The sequence below is a fragment of the Echeneis naucrates genome, chromosome 9, assembly GCF_900963305.1.
Source record: "Echeneis naucrates chromosome 9, fEcheNa1.1, whole genome shotgun sequence".
NCBI lineage: Eukaryota > Metazoa > Chordata > Actinopteri > Carangiformes > Echeneidae > Echeneis > Echeneis naucrates.
This window is the reverse complement of record NC_042519.1, coordinates 21,473,779-21,490,363: the sequence shown is the minus strand read 5'-3', so window position 1 is coordinate 21,490,363 and position 16,585 is coordinate 21,473,779. Positions and strand designations below refer to the sequence as shown.

The window sequence follows — 16,585 nt, the reverse complement described above, 5'->3', positions numbered from 1 at the left end:
CGCATAATTCATACGGGCATCTCCTTGGGTATTTGCTGTTACAGTATTCAGCTAATGACACAAGTATAGAACCGCAGGTGCCCCCCCGCCCCCCCCCGCCTGCCATTCATCTTCCTACTGCCGCCATCAAGTCATTTAGCCTAGTCAATACGCTGTGTCAGTTACTACCCACATTATACCATAAGTAAATTACTTCTATGCAGAGCAGGCACCTCTATGAGCTGACACCAAGGTCAAGGCAGTTGGATGGGAATCAGGGTGACAGATTGATGGCCTCGCTTTGGTGATACCCTGGGGACATTATGTGGAGACGGGGATAAGGATAGTAGGCATTGTTAGATAGTTAATTCCAAAGTTGAAGTGCAGACCTCCAATGCGCAGAAGAGAGAGAGAAATAAGAACAGCATTAGTATGCACGCTGCCACTCTCCTTCTGTCGTTCTCATTTCCTGGAGTTCTCTACAGCAGTTTGATCTTTTTGTGCCATCACCAGCTCTGCTACATCATCTTCCAAGATCCTTCATACCATGTTTTATCTTAAACATGTGACGCCTCCTGACAGAGACGCCCGCGTGGGGAAAGAGAAGCCGAAATCTTCTGAGAAGACGGCGGGGGAAGCTGTTGTGACACCCGATCTCTTAACATTCGTGCTGCCAGCTGGCTCTGCGAGGAGAAGGAAGAAGGATGTGCGCTCCTGCCAGGGGGACACGGTTAAAATTTACTACAAGTTTGGAGACAAAAAGACAGCCGGGGGAAGAAACTTTCAAACAGACCCAAGGCCGATGAGAAATATACGGGGCTGAGGTGACAAAGGGGGCGGGGGGGGGGGTTCGTCTTTCAGTCACAACTACAGATGTATGTTTGTTGTACGGTGTCAGTCCATCCAGAGTGTTTCTCTTTCCCTGCTGATCTGAATGAGCTATTAGAAGCCCACGCTGACTTATATGGACATTATTTAAAACATCTACTTGGTATTCACAACAAGTTGCACTTGGCTTGACTCTTTTAATTTCCACACCACATTTGGGAAGCATGCAGCATTGCCAGGCTTTCTTTTTTTTTTAAAAACAAACTGAGCGGGGAACAGCTGCAAGTCTAGTTTTTTTTTTTTTTTTTGCCGACATGGAAAACAGTCATTAACACAGTTACTTGGAGTGTTTGTGAAGCCCACTTTGCGTCCCAGTGAAATAGGACTGACACCTGGGAATCCGAGCAAATTCACAAAACCTGCTTGTCTCGGTAAATATTAAAATTTTGTGTTATTAGGTTTAATACCTGCAGCCTTCACATGTTATTTAAATAATGATTTCTCTAAATAAGTGAGAAAATAACAATACGGCTGCAAGTGTCCCATTTTTGCATGGCTCAAATTTCACGCTCATCTTATCTTATTCCAGCTGAATGCTAATGAACCTGACAGCAGCGTGACTGAAATATTAAACCTGCAATTGGCTGCTGTGATTTAACAATATATGTCACTTGTTTTCTCTGAGATCAGAGCTGGACTGTCTGCAGATAGGATCGTCATTGTGGGTCGACGTGATTTGGTTGAATGGAGGTTAATTTGGACGGCACCAGAATTTGTGAGAGAATGAGCTGCAGTTGATGACGGAGGCGTTGTCTTCCACGCAGATCAGTGTTCCCAACCTGCATGTTGTCTTCCCTTTCCTTATTTTCATTCTCTCTCTCTCTCTCTCTCTCTCTCCTTCCTTTGTGTCTCTGTTATTTTGGGTTCATTTCGGTCGCATTGCATTTTAATTTGGGCTGGCATCCTTGAAATTAAAGGAAGATAAAAGGGAAAGTAGCGCTATGTTAATATCCCTTTGAAGATGGAGTCAATCTGGCAACAGAATGCCTAGCCCTTATTTTCCCTTCCCTTTCCCCTCTTCCTGTATTGAGCACGGTGGATAAGAGATAACTGCAGACTCAGCTTAGCAACAGCTTACCTCAGGTGGAGGAACTCTTAAAGCCCTCAGCTTTCATCTTGATCCTCGTGGCAGAAATGGGGCTTTGTTTTGTCTTCTTTCAATCTACATCTGGACACAGAATATTTATCGATGTAATTTCTGCTTATTCTGACATCCTTCCCCACAAAGATAGAGAGAGGGAGAGAGCGGGAGAGAGACCTGTCTGGCTGTATTTTCAAAGGTATAGATTAACCTCCACCACGGCTGAGATGATGGGTGTGTGTTTATATAGTGTGTGTACATCAAGCAGGGAAAGTAAAACACTTTCTGCAGGCTGTTGTCAACCGCTGTTTCTGGAATAATGGCTGCACAATAATAACGCCTTCGTGTGTGCAGTCGTGGCCATTATGCTGAGTCCTTCATGCATTTAACCTGCATAATCCTCCATTATCATTGCAGATAATGAAAATGTTACAAAGCAGAAACAGCTTGGTAGATTGCGGTGCAAAACTCAGTTAATCACCGGACAATTTTATGTAGATTCTGAAGATGTAACCTACAATTTCTCCACAAGAGTCACTCTCAAGACATGCTCAAAGTACAGCAGAGTTGCACTACTGCTCACCTCACTTCCTCAAATATCCAAATCTGCTCCTTTGTCTTCCTCTTCCTCACACTCGCACCTTCACCAGTGATCATCTATACTTCTCTATGAAAGAAGAAAATACAGGAGCTCCCCTCCTGTTAGCTTTTCATTTGCACCACAGTTTCATTACAAAATCATGTTGGATTTTTTTTCTTTTTTCTCCCTGCTGATCCTCGAGGGCAAAAAAAAAAAAAAAAAAAAGTGTGAAGCATGAGAAGCAATCCACGCATCTTTTTGATGACACCCATATCAGCACCCTGCACCTAAGCCTCCATCTTGTCTTGTGTGAGAGCTGGCGAACATGTCACGCTGCGACTTTAATACCCAGTTAATTACGCTCATCCTGACCTGCCGGTAAAATGAGCCCGGCTGCCACTGCCGCCCATGTTTTTGTTATCTGTGCAAAAAGGCATTAGCCTGTGTCCCCTTTAATGGCTTTAATTAGTCGTGAACGGAGCTGATTCTCCTGTTAAGTGGATGAGTATTCGATACTGTAATACAGTCCCAATATGTTCCAACTCTATTTCATTGAGAAGGAGGTGCATGGGAGGTTAGTTTGCAAAGCAGTGACAGAGGGCGGGCTGGAGGAACCCATTCAGAAATAAAGACAGCATTGCATCGTACTGAACTCTACCAGGCAGCACTCAGTCACTGCTCTGATGTGAAAAAAGGACATAATTAGAAAGCTGCTGTACTGACAGGAATCCTCATATAGGAGCTATTTCAATGTCAGTTACATAATGTGAAGAGAAAGTTTCCAGTGGAGCAGATGAAGCACCGACAGGGTCTAAAGTCTGCACATGGAAAGAGAATCATCTTCCTGTCAGAATAAACATATTCTTGGTTTGAGTGAAAATAAACATACAGCAAATACAGCAAAACTGAGGGGGGAAAAAAACAAACAACTAATGGTACAATCAGCCCGATTTCTCACGCCTTACAAGACTAAAACAGCTGACAGTGTTTGCCCAATAAATATTTCCCAAATAATAATAATAACAGTGTTTACTCTAAATAAAATAATAATAATAATAATAATAATAAAAACCCCAGCAGATTCAGGAAACGAGGCAACTTTGAGGAAGAGAGGCCCATAAAAATCCATGTCAGTAAACTGTATCTGCTTTCATCTGCTCATTTGCAATAAAGTTTCCAGTCTCTAAAGTCTCTCCATTTGCTGAGTAATGCCTTGCCTGGCATTGGTGAGGTGCAGTGCACTTGCGCCGGAGGAAGCTAATGGCTGTTTATGGTTTATAATGCATGATGCTATAGCTGTGGAAACAACAGAACCCAATTACGATGTGTGCGGGTAGAATCTACTGGCAGGAAATGCTGTGGCACAGCGAGCGACCGTCTAGATTTTCTCAATGGGTCCGTCTTAACTCCAGCGGTGTGTTAACGTGACGGCACTTCTTTTTGAAATACAGCCAACTCTAAGGTCGTGCTTGTACGTCGGAAAAAGAGGTCCTTCAAATTTCAGCGAATAGAAAAATAGAAAATAAAGAATGGGAAATAGCTATTTAAGTCAAAGAATGAACACACAAAAATAGAAACAAATCGACACGAAAGGTGTTTGTTTGCGCGGCCATCTTGTTTCTATTAAGAGGATCTGTCAAAACATCAGATTTTAAATGTACAAAGGAAGAATGCTGTCGGATGTTTTTACTCCTCTCATGGCAGCAGGGTCATATACGGGGAGGGGGGTGCATGTTCATACCAATCTTTGAGTCAACCCTTTCGCACACCGTTTGAAATGAAGTCATTTGGAGGCTACATCTGAAGATGAGCGATTCAGGCTCACATCATGTAGGAGCGTGACGCCCACTGCCAGACAGGGAAGAGGAGAGAGGGGATCAGTGTGCTGTCAGTCCAGACCTCGAGCACGGGTGGGCTCGTGGAGGGGGGGTTGTTGTCATTCAGATGAGTCCCTGTCCTCTGTTGCCTGCTCTGCACACCACACACAACTTATACAGTCCACGCCAACAATGCTTCCCCAAAAAAAGCAGCCAAAGTGACAATAAAAAAAAAAAAAAGAAACTCCCACCAGATGTTATTGGGTTATTGATAAAGACGCATCAATGGATTGGCAGCATTTTATTTTGTTGCACCTGGTCAAGTTGGAGCTGTTTAAGAGAAGATGACAAAACCGGTAGACTTACTGAATCTAAAAATTACGATGCTGGCTGCAGAAGTACAAAAAACGATTGCTTGTTTTTTCTCTCCTTTAGTTAACCTTGATATTTCTGTGAATAGTTTTTATCAAATTCTAAATCTTTCAGCTATAAATGGAAGAATCTGACAAAGGCAAAGAATAAATCATGACACATTATTTTTTTATTGTGTTTACGATATTTACTTGAGAATAACTGAGGAAGAATTAAAACATTTTAATCATTCATTAACTTTCAGTGTTTTTGGACCTTCAGAATAAGAGCTGAAAACTGTGGTTGATCTTTGAGTTCTTGGATCTTCTCAGTAACTCAAGTAACTGGACAGACATTGTTTCTAGAAGGACACATTTCTATTTAAATATAATTTTCAGCTTTTAGCCTCATTTCCTACTTGGGTGATTTCTACATAAAATTAAGATAAAAAAAAAAAAAGTTTGCTTTTAATTAAGTATTCAACTTCATATATTAGGCATTTGAGTTGCATTGGACTTGATTGTGATGCATCCTTGTATTTTCTTCTTACTTATTCATTCATTCATTTTAAGTTTATGCATCTGAATTTACTTGTGCTGTAATCTTCATGCACGTTCCCAGAATAGCTCTAATGTAGACATCTGGCTTTTATAAAGTCTATTTATACTCCGCGCTGTCCAAAAGTCTGAGACTACTTTCCCACGAATGGGATGATTGCTCTGAGGTGCAATTGATTTTAAAAGTACCTGCGGACTATATATAGTAGCCTTTCAGAGGGTTTTACATTAAACGTGATGTTGTTTGCGGAAAAGAAGCATTTCCGTGAAGATGCAGCAGTTCTCTGTCAAACTGTTGCTGTGAAAACTGCTGGAAATGAAGGTTGTTAATGAGGTAAACGCTGCACGAGATTACAGATAATTCATCAGCTGTCTAAAGAATGCACGTTATGGTAAACGGGGCTGCTGACGTGAGCCGTAATGAATTTGGAAGGAAAGTATTTCGGCGTCTCTGGTGGAATTCCTATGTGTGAGGTGCTGAGCTGCTGATCAGATTCTGCAGAGCTTTTGGCCCCAATTTCAGCGTCATGCTGGAGTAGGTCACAGTAAACCAGTGGCGAACCTGGACAGGCTGCGGTGTCTTTAACTCAGAGGGGAAGTTATACCTATTTCATGGCTCTTTCTCCGGAGTTAACTGCAGGAGATTGGGATGTTACGTGCACTCACCCCTCCTGGAAAATCAGCTCCGCCTCTTAAACCTTGTGTGAGTCAGCAAGCAGCGGGAGATTGGAAGGCGGCGGCGGCGGTGGTGGTGGTGGTGGTGGGGGGCTCTAGGAGTCAGTGTCTGTAAGCGTGTGTGTGTCTACCTCACCCTGCTGAAGTGTGTATGAGCTGAAACGAAAAGTGGAAGACGACTGTGCTCTCTCTCTCCCCCTCTGCCGCCTCATATTTCTCTGCGGTGTAATGTGCCGCCTATTCATGCGATGCCTTTTAGAGGCATGGTGGGAATCGCTTCACACACAGGCAAGAAACTCAATATGCTAATGCCTTTCAAAGGAGCGATTCGGGCGGGGGGGGGGGGGGGGCATAACCTGTCAATTACCCGTGACAAAACCACTGAAAGATTTATTGAAAACCACCAGAGCACGGATACGTGATAGCTCAAAATACGAGTTGCTGGTTGTTTGAGCAATTAGAAGATCATGTCAGTCGAATTAACCTTCTATGACTTAATGGCACTAAGTTGACTTAAATCAAAGAAGCATATTGCAATTGTTTCTCGTTCGACTGATTCTTGAAAAGTTTCAGTTCCATTCTGATTTTTGAATTATCTTTACAAAGAGAACGCTTCATCTGTCAAAACTCATTATCTAAACAAGTGGAGCGCGTTGTGTACATTTTTTTTTTTGTTGAGAGATACAAATATGGTGACGGAAAGACAAAAAAACAATCCGGCATAGATACACGGTGCATCTGGGAGGCACCGCTGTAACAGCCAGCTTCCTCCTGTTGGCGTCGAGATTGTGACTCCCATGAGTATCTGTTGGCTGACGACCCAAAAGTCAGCACAGCGGGACCATCAGAACTCATATCAGACTTGTCTCAAACAGACATCATCAAGACCTCTTCAGCATAATTTGTTTACAGCTCGGAGATGGAGTGTTGGCACTGCTCATCTTCCTCACTGGAATAATTGCTGTGGCGACAGGCTTTGCTGGAAACGCGCACAGGCATGTGAAAACAAGCGGCGTTTCTCATTAGGGGGTTTTCAGACACCCCAGCAGGTTTGGCGTGTCCACGACAGAAACACATCCCCAGAACAATCTTTTTGCTCATCGGATCAAGTTCTTCCTTTGTGCTCTCCAATTCCTGAATGTCAAAGGGATTCCATGGGATTTATTTTTTCTTACCGCAGGTGTAATGTGTCGAGAGCCGTGTCGAAAGGTTGCGCCGCAGGATCAAAATTCTGTTGTTTCAATCCTGCAATATTTATAGAGGGCTATATTTCAGTTCTGACACTACCGCTGATTGATGTACTCTGACATAGAAAAAAAAAAAAAAACTGTATTTGCTTTAACCTGAACTCTTTCTTGGGATATATCGGGGACTCGGGAACAGGAAGTGATGCATTTTGCGGGTCCGACACCAGCATTGATGGGAATGAACACAAAAACGGGGCAGTTATCATGATCACTTATTTGCTGCCAAATGGCTAAACAGACAAACATCATCACACGCTTGCAAAAGTGATACTTGGGGAAAAAAAAAAAAAAAAAAAGGACGTAGATTAAGACGTCCCCAGGGAGGCGTAGTAGAAAAGTTCTGTAAAAACAGGATACAGTAAGAGGGAAAGCGAGGTTGCCGATGTTTTATACAAAGGTCCAACGCCTCAGCTACGTGCTGAAACAGCCTTGAATGGCTTAAACCAATGGATGGCACATCCACAGTATTCCATGTGAACCTCATCGTAGGAGAGAAAATCCATATCAGCCCGTCTCCTGCTGGCTACAGAATCCATGCTAACCCCCCCCCACCAACACACACTTCTATCATCAGCTCCGTCTATCTTCCCACCCCTCCCTGCTGCTTCCCCTGAGCCAGCAGATTACAGATATCATTATAATGGACATCCTGGCAGGCTAGCTGCGGTCACATTTAATTTGCCATGGTCTGATATCTACACAAGATAATCAGCATTTACACCTGAGAGTCAAGACCGAAAGATGAGCGACAGTGCGTCTGCGGCTGAGACAGTAATAGAATTAGAGGAGAGCCACCAACACGTTGCGAGACGAGTCGGAGAAAGCAAGAGTGAAGGAAAGATTGTGAAGAATCAGAGGGAATATTTATTCATGCGCACAATCCACGGGGACAAAAGGAGAGTGCCAATGGAGCACACTTGTCAGATTTGCATTTTAATAAGAATAACCTACTTTGGGCCCCTGAGATGACTGAGAGCAAAACCTGATTCACGTGGACGTCCCTGAACACAAATGTTCCATCTTAGCTCGGAGAGAGACGCCTTTCCTTCACAGGGTATTTCGCCTCGCCAGGGCAGCCTTGTCCAATTACATGCAAATAAGCAATGGTGGGTTTTTTTTTTTGTTTTTTTTTTCGAGGGAAGGTTGTAGGGCACTCCGATTGTAGCAGACAAGTGGGATCGCCATTGATTCCACTTTTGTGCTCGTGGGTATGTTTAGAAAGTCTCTCATTCCTCCTACAACGGTTAGAGGATTATGCATTTCTTGCTCGACAAATCCTTTTACCCCCACCTTCAATTGAGGCCGTTGATTTGTGTATGAAAGAAATTTATATCTGCCACCTTAAATAAATAAATAAATAAAATGGGGGATTCTTGTGTAAAGCCACCAGAACAGGTATATATTATATGTTTAGCACCTACGGAATGAGCTTTCTCATCTACAACAGATCAATTTTCCCTGAGCTGAGGAGTGACGACCTATTTCCTTTGAAGGGCTCCCCATACATATTTCAGCTGTGAACTACCTACCAAGCTCGGAGCAAGAAAAAAAGAGAGAGAGACATCACTGTTGTGGATGTATTGCAATGTGACTGTATGAAAGTGCAATTTGTCACCAACTTTGTGAAAGCCTTTGTTCTACCTCGGCCTTTGATGGAAGTGCGACACACCAGAAAATTTAGGTTTCTATCTATCCGTCTATCTGTCTAGATACAGCCTCAGAAGCAACCAAGAACATTTATAGAATATCATTTATACCAAATCCAATAACTGTGCTGAACTAATAAGTGTCATTCACACACAAATCATGTCCCTTAATGTTGTTTGTATTGTGTGAGTTGTGCAATTTTGTAAGTTGTGGATTACAATAATGTTCAAAGCAGCCTGTGATGCCAAAGGCTGAAATCCATATCTGTTGGCAATAAATATTCTTATTGTTGCTGTTATCATATCTACTGCAGAAAGGATCAATCTCAGATTCTCAAAATGAAGACTCACTTTGTTTTAGATGCACAAACATCCCGTACAAATTTACATCTGATGTGATTTTTTCAAATGGTCCAAAAATCAGATGTATTCCTTCAGCCCATCGGGGGAAAAAATCCAGAATCTATTCGTCCGTTCATTATCTTTACATCTTCTTTGTGCATGGGGGGGGGCTGGAGCCAATCCAAGCTGACACTACCAAAGGCATGGAAGAATAACCATTCGTGCTCACATTCATGTCCACGGGCAATTAAAACTTCAATTAGCTGTGAGGCAAACGTATCATCACCAGGAATCTATGAAAACATTTCTTTCTGAAACTGAAAATTGACTTAAAGATATAATAGCAGAGGGCGGATGCCAGAGAAAGGGAGATACAGTGATAATTCAGCAGCTTGGTTATTTACTGGCTTCTTTACTGCATCATCTCAAGCTGTATTTTTTGCCCTTTTAGCCCACCTTCTTCAGAAATCTTATTTAAATATGAGACCCGCCCCCAAAATCCCCCATTTGGCTTAAGTATCCCAACAATGTTGGTGCCAGGGATTGAGCAAGACACAGCATCAAAACACCAACTCCCATCTGTCGAGTTTGCAAACTAATCACAACAACGGGCAGACTCTCACAGGATGATCAGAGGGATTGTGTAAGGAGTCCATTTTGCATCACAAACGCTAATGAGATCGATGCGGCTAAAAATACCCAAGAATATTTATATTTACGCCTGCATGAAGGAAAACGGTTCTTCTTCAGGATATCCTTCCCCTGAAACATTTAGTAGACCCACTGCCACCCGCCATGCCGTTAGTACTGACTGAGCGCAGACTGCAGATCGGGTGATATGGCGGCGTAATGTGGCTAATTTTGTCGAATTGTCTTCTGTGTTTACAGAGGCCAAGTATTGATGGACCTGCCTGTTTTCTATCGTCAGGCTCTCCGCTGTGGAAGGCACAAGAGCAGACATTAATGCACAAACTGTTTAGACACGTCTGATCTTTTAAAAAGCCGCTCTAAATATAACTTGTTTGCCATTTTCGTTCAGTGAAATCCACTTTTTCCTTTGAATGAGAAATCAACAGATTTGTGATGTCTGTGTTTGTGAATGAACAGGGATCTTGTAACTCTTTTGGTCAAGCCAACAGAGTTATTAATAAAAGGCCGGTGCCTGAGTGTTATCCATGTTCGTCTGCCTGTGCGTGCTTTGGCACTTAACCCTCCTCCCAACATGGTGATCAGTGACATTGTACTCGTGCTCACGTCTTGGATCAGGCGGCCACTTTATCTATCTGAGCGACACCGCTGCCTGCTAGAAGAGGAGCGGAGCAGGGTTGACTTATAAGGATGACAACGGCTCCATTCATGCGTCTAATTTAAGAGCGGCTTCTGCTCTGTCTAATTAATAATGTAGTGGGCCATCAGTCAGCCTCCCCATTGTGGTGTAATCAGCGTCATCAGTGTTCAGGCAGCTTGTTGAACCATTTCGCATTGACAAGGGGATTTAGAAACAACCGTGCCACTTTCAAGGATACACGGACAGAATATTGGACATCATCAGTTCCAAGGACACAACGAAAACGGTCGTGAAACCTGCTCAGATTGAAAAACACTTTTGTGCGACGGGATGAAAGGGGCAGCATGTTTGACAGATTAGCCAGCTCTTTGACTTTTTTGCGTATGCTAGGCGACACAGTTGTAGGATGATAACAGAGGGGGTGGCCTTTCGTTTGCTTCGTTGGCTTGCTGGCATGACTCATTTGTGAATATTCACTTCTGATTCAGCCGTATTTTTTTTTTCAAGAGTTGGGCTTAGCGGGCACAGTGCAGGGTTTTCTCTGCTGTGTCGCATGTAGGCACCTTTAAAAGATTATGATACAGTGTCGGGGGATTTCTGTAAAAAGACAGAAATAAATCCCCCCATAAAGACGCCACCCGCCTCAATACCCAAAAGTTGCATAACACCAATATGGTCCTCCCTTCACTTCGGTATCCTCCCCAAGACAACAGCCAACACTTTATTAATATTATTTTTTTATTTTAGAAAAGAAATGTAGGGAGTAGGTGGGTTGGGGGGGGTTAGCATCTATAGCATGTTTTCTGTTAGTTGTCCCTCCAAATATTCTGACAGTATAATAATAACAACCCACAAAGAGGATTAAGGCCTGGTAATCTGGGGGAATAGTGTATTGCATTTCTACTGCTTTCTGTATTTTTTTGTTTTTTTTTCTCTTTGGGGGGGGGGGCTCAGCTTCCTCTGTATAAACAAATAGAATTTCACTCGTTTATCCACTTAGTTCCTCTGTCTTGCTGATTAGCAGTGAAGGGCTGGGAGACTGGGATAACCTAGAGCGGATGGTTCCAAGGATATCTGAGGCCAACATGCCTGTGTGAGTATCAGTGGGAATCTGTGTGTGTGTGTGTGTGTGTGTGTATGTGCGCATGTGCACACACTGTATAAACAAATGCACCGCTGCTTGAAGGGCGCGGCCAATTAAAAGAAGCCCCTGAAGGAGTGTGCTCATCAGGATGCAGTGAACATAGCAGATCCACTCTCAGATAGCCTGCTGCAGTCTGTCACTGTAACTGAGGCATTAATACCGCCACGGCTCTGTGGCATAAAATATTGGCATCTTCACGCTTTAGAATTTGAGCATTTAATAAGAATTGTACAACGGTCCCGACCGATCACAGATACACGGCCTGAACAGCAATTTTATCTTTCACTAACAGAAACCAATCCAAATTTTGGATGCATTCTGTCTTGTGAGTGAGATGGAAATACTGTCATAATTTAAATGTTGGCGTGAAACCATCATTAGAAATCCCAATTTGAAAGTATTTTCAAATCAAACATTACAAATTGCCAACGATGGGTCATTAGACTGTTTTAAAAGTGACACCTTGTATTGGTCTTGGCCAGCATGACTTAAATGAAACATCTAACTTCATGGACTGACTGATATTTAATTTAACTCAACTTCAGCAAATTACAACATCCAATGGTGCTTTATATGAAGAGGACACTTACACTGTGGATGTATTTACAGTGATTCAGACTCCTTTTTGGAAAGTTCGAAGCGCCCTTATCACACTATCTGTTGAATCGGGGTGAATGAGTGAATGTGTCAGTGGTTGAGAACGTTACTGAGCCAAACAAGCAGATTCTGTTGTGATGGAGCGATGGAAGTGCAGTGCCAGGCAGAAAAGTGGAACCAACGCTGGGCGGCTGGACTGGGCTTCATCGAAATCTCCAACTAAATTCTGTTTTTGTCTGCTGTAGCCAGTGGCAACGAAGAAGACAGCGCTGAAGTGGAGCTGTAGAAAGGAAAGAAGCTGCACACAATCTACGTGCTTCCCTTCTACAGTACCTGAAACAGCTGTATCAAAAAGGGGGCAGTGACCTATCTGTGACCTTTATCAACCTCTGCTGGTGACCGAGGTGGTGCAACAGCGTTGAGAAGAACCTATCATATTCCTCCTCCTGGAGCTGCACAGATCTCTGGTGCAGATAATGATGCTTATTAGTCTTCATAGTTGAAAGGTCTTGCTCGTAGCGCCGTCCTCAATTGTTAAAGACTTGGAAAAAGTTAGTAAATGAGGCTGGGGAGATGGGGAAGGTCTTCACAGTCAGGATGAAAAGTCGAAACGAGAGCCAGACATCTGCACTTGGACGGAAAGTTCAATGAGTCAATTTCATTGATCGACCACCTTCCCAGGTGCAGATATATGTTTTCATTTTGTACTGTAGGAATGTAAAAATTCTACACATTTCCCCTCCGCGACCTCAAGAGAAGATTTCTGCCTTTACTGATCCCATAGCCGGCTTGAGCAAACCTCAAAGAGAGCCAATCTGAATCTAAATATTCCTCTACTTATTTTGCTGCAGCTTCCCTTGCACTTGACATCGACTAGAGGACGCACGGGTGGCAAACGTTGCACAACCTTCACACTTCTTTTCTCTTTCTCTCTTTCTTTGATTCTTTCCCTCCAATGCATCTCTCATCCTCGGACCTCCTCGTGTACTCAGAGAACACTAGGCTGCACCCACACACTCATTATCCCTCACATCCCTCCCTCTGTGCTCATAGATACACACCCATACAAACACTAGGATGGATCAGTTTCACATTCCCTTTCAGGCCGCGGAGGATGCCATGTCTCATTGTCAGTTTATGGCATGATGCTTCATTCCACTTAATCTTTCAATGCAAATCCGCTATAGTTATTCTTTTTTTTCGCGTGCCAACTTTTTCCTTTTTCTTTAGGGCTTTATATTGTTATAAACAATTATCTCGCCACCTCAGATGCTGCATCTTGTAACCCATTTTTGAAAATGGGGCAGAGTTTTTATTTATTTATTTAGCTATTCTTTTTTGGCAGGGTACCGCCAAAACAATAACAAAGTTAACTAATTGAAAAAATGCCCTCATTGTCGAGTGGTTTAAAACCCCTGAAGAGAAAGCATTCAGTTCCGCCATAATGGTTTTATCCATTCATTTGGGCTTTATTGGCTTTGCTCGGCAGTAGACGGGGAGCGACGGCACCCCCGAGCAACAGCTTTCCCAAAGAGGCATTTGATCATATGCTGACTGGGTGAAAACGAGTCTAAATTAAAGTCCCACCTCAAACTGACACTTTAAACACAAGACACGACAGGCCATATTTTCAACTCCAAATCAGGAGCCTGAGAGATGGATACCAATTACAATTTGGGGTGGGGGGTGTTTAAAAAAAAAAAAAAAAAAAAATCAGACATAGGTGTGTGTCACGAGCCCGGTGCTACATCACACCAGCAGTTAGATGATGAAAACCTGCCTGTAGGGTCTGTGGGACTCAGAGCCATTCTGTGCCAATGAAGGGGGTGTGCACTTGAATTTGCATCACCCTGACATATCAAAGGGAATGCAAAAGTAGATGTGCCTCTTTGCATTTCACAACCAGGAAAATCAAAGTTGCTCTGTAGGCCCACAATAATCTGCAGCTTTCTTACCATAATCCTGCAGTTTTAGCCAAGTAATGAACTACGTGAGGAAGAGGGAGTGTGTGCAGCATGTTGCATAAGGACTCTGTGTGTTTGTGTTTGTGTGTGTGTGTGTGTGTGTGTTTATCCACGTTTTTAAACCTTGTGGTGGTCCCCACAAACACTGTACTCTGGTTTGCAAAACAGGCATGATAAAGTCCTGTTGTCAATTTTGGTAGTGTGTGTGTGTGTGTGTGTGTGTGTGTGTGTGTGTGTGTGTGTGTGTGTGTGTGTGCAGCGGTTGGGGTTGGATGGCGCTCTTGATGGAACAAACTGGATGTTGTATAGATGGATTTATCTAATCAGGCATCAGACGCCATGTCTGTGTTCTCCTCCTCTGCACCGCACTAAACACACTGACACACAACAGGAAGGATCAGGCCTGAAGCAACACACGCACTGACACGCCAGGCGCTTCCTCCACCCACCACCTCTTGTGGGGCACGTGCACGCACGCCGCCCCAAGGCAGAGCCCCCCCACCCCGCCGGCCAAGAAATGAAATAATTCTCATTCCTTTTTTTCCCCCCAGAGGGGGACATGAAGAGCATCCCTGTTTTCATTTATACAAGCAAGACCAAGAGACATCAGAGAGGAGGAGGAGGAGGAGGAAGGGGGGGGGGGGGGGGGCGATTTCCTGCAACTTCCCTGTAACCCTGAGAACCTTTGAGTGGGATGAAGCCACAAAAAAAATACACAACAATCACAAAGAGGAGGAGGGGGGGGGGGGGGGGGGGGGGGGTCAGGAGTCGAGCTGTACAACTGGGCCGCCAAGCGGACCATCTGCAGACTTCTCCAAACGCTCAGCCTCCAGCTCCAGACGGGCTGGAGCGGACTCCCGGCTTCAGTTGCTATATCATGCAGAGCATATTGACCAGCACAGACACTCACATGGCCACGCACACGCACACGCACAGCACACACACACACACACACACACGCGCGCAAAGAGAGGGAGGAAGGTGAGGTGGGGGGCAAAATCTGCTCTGAATTATGACTCAATTAAGAACCACCGAGTCAAGGTCGTTTACAGGCGCCTGATCCGGACTGTGGCTAAAAAAAAAACAAAACCCAAACAACAAAAAACACAGAGAGGACTTTGTTACTGTGCAGATTAGGCGGAGGCTGATTTGCGCATATTGTCAGCCATGTACCAGTTTAACCAAATCCTGGAGGAGCCGGCAGAGCAACTCCAATTAGGACGTGTGATTTATCTTTAGCCGTGTCTGTTCTCCACAGAGCTGAGACTCTGCCCGATGTGGATTCTTTATTTATTTCTTTAATCGGAGAGCAGTCGCCCGGCAGAATCCTCCGCTCTGCTTTATGCCAAAACTTTACCGAGACGTCCCTGATGTCTAATGTCTACTCACCATCAGTAATAACGGTCTTCATGGTTTTAGGTGGGCGGTGGGAGGGGGGGTGGGGGCGAAATCCAGAAGCTGTGGGGCTGTAAATCCAAGTGGATTGAATCCCAGTGCGCGCGCAGGGCGACAGATAAGGTATCCGCTGTTTGATTGCAATTTATGGGTAATTGCAAATCCAGTGCACGGCGGGAGACAGACAGCCTGAGGCGATCCGGGCACCCTTCAAACTTTAGCCGTAGGTCTTCCCGAGTGGGGAGCCACGTCTCCGGCTGCACCCGAGCTCAGTCATTTTTTTTATTTTTTTAACCGAGAGATTTAAAAAAAAGTCATCAATAAACATCCAAAATGGGAACAAGAGGGACAGAAGACTCGACACACCGGTCAACACCTCACCCCCCACCCCACCCCCCTTATAAATAAATATATATATATATATATATATAAATATATATATATATGTATTTATATATAGGACGCGCAAAAAAAAAAGCTCCGGAGAAAAAGAGCTCAAAGTGTCAAAGTGGAGAATCAGCGACCAAACCCCAGAATCTGATCCATCTTTATAAAATAGCAGCACATATCCAGTCCGATCATTTGGCCCCCGCTGTGTATTTCCCAAGTAGACGGAGAAAAGTGTGTGTGTGGCGGATGCGCACGGATCTCGGCCGCACTGGTGCGCGTCGGTGTGGGTTTGCCAAGGGGAGGTGGAGAAGGGAGGGCGGGGCAGAGAGGTGCGTTTTGGCTGATGGAGAGAAAGAGAGAGAGAGAGAGAGAGAGAGAGAGAGAGAGTTCAGAGATGAATGTTTTATGGCTCTCTATCACGCTGCAAGAAATAGTCCGCCCGAATCTCAAAGTGGGATATTCAAGGCGAAGCGGATTGTTTTTGTTCTGTATGTCTTTTTTTTTTTTTTAAATCCACGACGGTCTACCTGCACTTATTAATAGCACCCCCCCCCCCCCCTCCTCACCAGACACACAAAGACAGCAGGAAAACGGTTTGATTTTAGCATACAACTGATGGACTTTGTCGACTGGACGCGTGAAAG

The 16,585-nt window shown here is 44.1% G+C and overlaps 1 protein-coding gene across 1 annotated transcript in view; it reads right to left on the bottom strand.

Moving 5' to 3' along the window:
- Positions 1-15,876, bottom strand: part of rtn4r (reticulon 4 receptor) — a 39,304-nt gene extending 23,428 nt beyond the window's left edge. Inside the window, exon 1 of the mRNA XM_029510255.1 lies at positions 15,546-15,876. Coding sequence (XP_029366115.1) covers positions 15,546-15,567 — 22 coding nt within the window. The 5' untranslated portion in view covers positions 15,568-15,876. The remainder of the gene's footprint in view (positions 1-15,545) is intronic.
- Between the last annotated feature and the right edge of the window lie 709 nt (positions 15,877-16,585).